Genomic DNA, 5,331 nt, shown 5'->3' with positions numbered 1-5,331 from the left:
AAATATTAGAAAGGGACCCGAAGACATTTTTATTAATCAGGAGGCGTATACAAAGACCTTACTAGCAAAGTTTGGCATGATGGGGGATTCTAAAGTAAAGGTTCCTATGGCTTTTGGAACGAAGTTAACACCATCTCTGGAGAAACCGGCTATGGATATGACCATCTATCGACAAATGATAGGGTCACTTATATATCTAACGGATAGTAGACCGGATATAATGTTTTTAGTTTGTTACTATGCCAGGTTCCAAGCTAATCCACGCGAACCTCATATGGTGGCTGTTAAGAACATCTTCAGATATTTGAAGCGAACCTCGTCTTTTGGTCTCTAGTATCCTGCCAAATCAGGTTTCTTTATACAAGCATTCTCTGATGCTGATCTGGGAGGATGTGGTCTGGACCGAAAGAGCACAACTGGAGGTTGTCAGTTCCTTGATGGGAAACTTGTCAGCTGGTAATCCAAGAAACAAACATGTGTTTCCCTATCAACAGCCAAAGCAGAATATATTGCTGCAGCTTCTTACATTTCACAGGTCATTTGGATCCAAATTCAATTAAGAGACTATGACCTGAATATGAAGAAAATACCCCTTTATTGCGACTCAGAAAGCGCCATTAGAATATGTCATAATCCAATGCAACATTCAAAGACGAAACATATAGCACTGAGATATCATTTCATCAAGGATCACGTAGAAGATGGGAATGTCGAAATTCACTTCGTTCGGTCCTCTGATCAACTGGCGGATATCTTCACCAAAGCCTTACCAGAAGCATCCTTCAATAAAATACTCCAAGGCTTGGGAATGATGGAAGCAGAGTCAGTTCCAAATCCATAATCCTTTTAAAGAATAACTTTCGCTTTCGCTTCCTTAAAATTTCTGGAAACCGAAATGAACCGAACGTTCGGTCTATTTCGGCTCCAGATTTTTCAGGAACCGAAATGAGCCGAAGGCTCGGTCTATTTCGCCTCTTATAATTTTTCAAAGTGAACGATTGTTTCTTCTTTTGTGGTTTGGAGCTCATATATCCTTTGTATGTTATGTATATATTTTCCTTTCTTTACTTCTTATCTTCAATTAATTTCAAAAATTACAAAAATATTTTACTTTTCTTAGAAAAACCAAAAACCAAAAATAATTTTCCTTTCTGTTTTTATTATTTTTCAGAAATATTTTATTTTCGTGTTTTAGTTTTTATTTCTTTTTCTTTTCACAAATAATTCAAAAATACCAAAAATATTGTGCTCTAAGATCACAGATGCATTCACATGATGGAGCTGGGGCAGGTATAATACTCTTATCTTTGATTTAGCTAAGTGTCCCTAGAAGCATGCTGCTGCATGTAGACCGAAGCCTCCAAGACTCTGAGTGAATCCTTACTGATTCGATATATACAAATCGTTTCTTCCCAGTCAGGCTGTTAGAAATACTCAAGTCATGAGCTACCTTACTCTTCTCATAATGAGTTAAGAGTTATCTGCTTTGTCACTCTTATATAGCAGAGGTACTTTCGGTTCTTCTAACCACCTCCACAACTTTCTCCATCTAGTTTCGGTTCATGAACATAACCCTTGAGACTCTCAAAATTTACCACTGAAGTTTACGGTTACACAACATTTGTGTTAATGATCTTAGTTTCGTTTCACCACGTACTAAGTGAAACCCAAAATCCAATACCTTAAATGAATTGACGGTGACAATTAAATGTTCTAGCTTTCACCAAACTGATAATAACCACTTTCGGTTGTTTTTATTTGAAACCTCTTTCTCTTTTGAGTGGTCTTTATGAAATTATCTAACACCAAGACTTTTCTTCCCAAAAGATCCAGTTTTTTTTTTTTTTTTGAGATTTCTAATTTATCACCAAGTCACTTAATATGATATCAAACCTACTTGTTTAATAGGCTACACTGGTCTAACAAGTACTTTAACACACTTTCGGTCTTATGTCAAGCACCGAAGTTCGGTTGAAGAATAAGCCACCCTTTATGGCCTAAATGTGAAAAGATGCCTTTCAATGTTTCTTAACAAACATTTGATCGTATTTCAACGGGAAACCACACAGAAATAACCACTTTTGGTTGTTTTTATTTGAAATCTCTTTCTCTTTTGAGTGGTCTTTATGAAATTGTCTAACACCAAGACTTTTCTTCCCAAAAGATCCAGTTTTTTTTTTTGAGATTTCTAATTTATCACCAAGTCACTTAATATGATATCAAACCTACCTGTTTAATAGGCTACACTGGTTTAACAAGTACTTTAACACACTTTCGGTCTTATGTCAAGCACCGAAGTTCGGTTGAAGAATAAGCCACCCTTTATGGCCTAAATGTGAAAAGATGCCTTTCAATGTTTCTTAACAAACATTTGATCGTATTTCAACGGGAAACCACACAGACACCTCTAAGTCTCTCTTGACTTTGAAGGAAGAGACTAGTGCCTGAAATCCACAGTTTCGTGTCTAAATAGACATCACTCATACCCCACAAATTATTTGCTTTATTTCTTTTTCTTTGGCACACTCTTGCACGAAGATCATCATGATTTTCCTAATTCTGGTTCGTGGTATTAATGGTTATCTTTCAGATCTACACTTTCGGGTCCAAGTGTTTCGGTTGTCAATGTCTTCAAGAGCGAAAGTTAATTGGGCGATATGAAGCGAAGGCATAAGTCTTGATTTCCAAGGGAATTTGAAAAGGTTTTAAAATTGAAGAGTCGGTCAAAGGATAAGGTTTCAAATAGGCGCATGAATTTGAAACAGCTACCAACCCATCACGCCGCCTGACACCTTTTTCGGAGCCACAGTTGTCAAATCACGCTTTTTCAGACGTCGATTCAAAAAGATAATGGAATGATTACCCCAGATTTCTCTCTCTCATGGTAACGGTATAAAAGGTTCTCTCACCTCTCTTTTACCTCTTTACCACTCCCAAACATTCTCAAAGAATTCTCCGGCGCATAAACCTCTCTATTGTTCATCATCTTCTCAAGCAACAACAATGGCCGATTCCTCTTCTGCTCACGATCAAACTGCATCATTGACTCTTCTCACCATCAAGCCTCACCAAAACTTGATCATTGATCCCAACCCCTTCAGATACGATGCTTACATGCTCCAAGTGGTGGAATGCCTCAAGTATTCACCGCTTGTGATTGCTTTAACGAAGGCGGAATCTGTTCCAATGTCCTTGATGTCTTAAGTCTATTCTATTGCTTCCTACGACAATGGCAAAGAAAGGATCTTCTTTTAGATCTTTGACCAGAAAACCTCCATCTCCAAAGTTCGATTCTGCTCACTGCTAGGGCTTCCTTGTGACGACTCTATGATAAGCCTTGATTCGATTGCCACAACTCAGCTATTCTCAATGTTCTACGATATGGGTTATACCGATGTTCTTACTATGGTCACGAAGTTCAAGAAATCATGCCTTCCTCCTCAATGGAATGGCATATTTACCCTCCTATTCAAAGGTTTTGCTGAGAGGGTTGCTGGGTCCGACGACGCTTCCAAGGGGTTTATGGTTCTTCTTTATGGGCTTTATCACGGCATTCACCTTGATTCTAGGTCCATCCTATGGAAAAACCTGGTACAAAGTCTAAATTCTACTTCTCGTCATTCTGAGATTTCTTGTGGCAGGTTTTGGACGATAGTTACACACAAAGCCATGGAGATATTTAATGTTCCAGTGATGGCGGATTCCCTGATGGCCACGATTGCAACCTTTCACACCTCCAAAATATTCGTTTCAGACCCGACGAAGTTCTCTTTTGTGGGTTCAATTCCAGAATCGATGTACGACTGTGTTTCAGCTGAGAGCAAGGTTATGGCGGAATACAAGAAATTGCCCCCAACTGGACCGAGAGCACTTACTCCAGAAATGCAGAAGTCTCTTGAGTTGGCAGACAAGCCAGCAAAATGGGGCAAGTGAAGTGAACAAAATAAGGGAGCGAAGGAAGGTCCGTCATCGAAGGTAGCAACGCCCCAAAAGCGTAAGTCTGAAAAAGCTATTGCCTCTGAACCGAAAAAGAAAAAGGTGAAGAAGATGGCCCGAAAGCCAAATACCCCTTCTACAAGTGACTCTGATTATGTACCTTTGGATCAAGATCAGAGAGAATCGGGCCAAGGCGAAAGTGATGGTGACCATTCTGAAGGAGAAAGGGGAGATTCACCTCCACACACTCCATCAACCGAGGTACCTGTAAATGACTCCGTTCCATCTCCTCCTCCATCTCCATCTCGCACTTCTGTTCCAATCACCATAGCACCGTGTCCACCTCCTATTTCTACCAAACCTACATCCAGTGCTCCACTACTGCCACCCATTTTCTCTCAAGCCACATCTACCACAAGCCACACGACCGATCCACCGGTCCATGTCAACGTATCTGATACGGGGGCACCTACCTTTGGATCTGAAACCGAATCTCCTGTTACTTCTCAACCTTTATCACCATCTCCTTCAACCGAATCAGACAGAATCCTTGGTGGTAAGGATGTAGACTTTGAGTCCTACTATTTCAGTCCTTACAGGGTCCAGGGCGAAGAAGACGAAGATGCTCCTGTGACCAAGCGCCACCTCAAGGATCTAAACGAAAATCTTGATAAGCTTCTTGCTGCTTCCTCCTCATCATCTTCGGTCTACTTTGAGGCTGCCATTAAAGCCCTCGTGGAAACGCTAATCAAAGAGCATGATGAGTCCTAAAGGTGACGAAGGCCGTTGATGACTCGACCCAATCCAACAAGAAAGCAATAGATGAGGTCAAAACAATAGTTTCTGATGCCAAGGTCTTCTTGGAATCGCTTCAAGCAGAAGCTGAGACGAACGCAACCAAGGTCAACAACACAATTGACTCTCTTTCCAAGTCTCTTCAGGCGGAGAAAGAAAATTTTGACCAAGTTTGCTCCAGTCTTCAAACCGATCATGCCTCCCTCCAAACATCAATTGACTCTCGCCTTAAGAAGCTTCAGGCAGATCTTGCAACCGAGAACAAAATTATGGATGAGCTCGCTCGTCACACAACACTGATCAAGACTCAGTCAGTTCGGTTGACTCAAGCGCGTCGGGAGATTGATGACCTTAAGTCTGAGCATGCAGTAATGAAAAGTTGTGTTAGTGACGTTCATGCTCTCCAGACCAACATTCTTGATGTTCATGATTCGGTTCTGACGATCACTGTTTGGCGGCATCTGGCTGAGAAGCTGCAACCTTCCCTTGATATGTTGTGTCGTTTAGAAGGTGTTCTGGAGCCCATCATTGCTCCGAAACAAGGGGGAGAAGGTGAAGGTAATCAAGATATGCCAAAGCAAACTCCTGTTTCTGAGTCTG

At 40.9% G+C, this 5,331-nt stretch overlaps 1 protein-coding gene across 1 annotated transcript; it reads left to right on the top strand.

The window, feature by feature from the left end:
• Positions 1-4,047: 4,047 nt before the first annotated feature.
• On the top strand, positions 4,048-4,707 carry LOC111915518 (flocculation protein FLO11-like). Its single transcript, XM_023911173.1, has one exon. The coding sequence runs from the start codon at positions 4,048-4,050 to the stop codon at positions 4,705-4,707; it is 660 nt and encodes a 219-aa protein (XP_023766941.1).
• The last annotated feature ends 624 nt before the right edge of the window (positions 4,708-5,331 follow it).

The sequence above is a fragment of the Lactuca sativa genome, chromosome 1, assembly GCF_002870075.4.
Source record: "Lactuca sativa cultivar Salinas chromosome 1, Lsat_Salinas_v11, whole genome shotgun sequence".
NCBI classification, from domain to species: domain Eukaryota; kingdom Viridiplantae; phylum Streptophyta; class Magnoliopsida; order Asterales; family Asteraceae; genus Lactuca; species Lactuca sativa.
Note: the sequence above shows the minus strand (reverse complement) of the source record. Positions and strands in the feature narration are given on the sequence as shown.

Bases quoted from the DNA above. Each gene is read 5' to 3' on its own strand.
- LOC111915518 (XM_023911173.1), top strand. From the start codon at position 4,048: ATGGCCCGAAAGCCAAATACCCCTTCTACAAGTGACTCTGATTATGTA.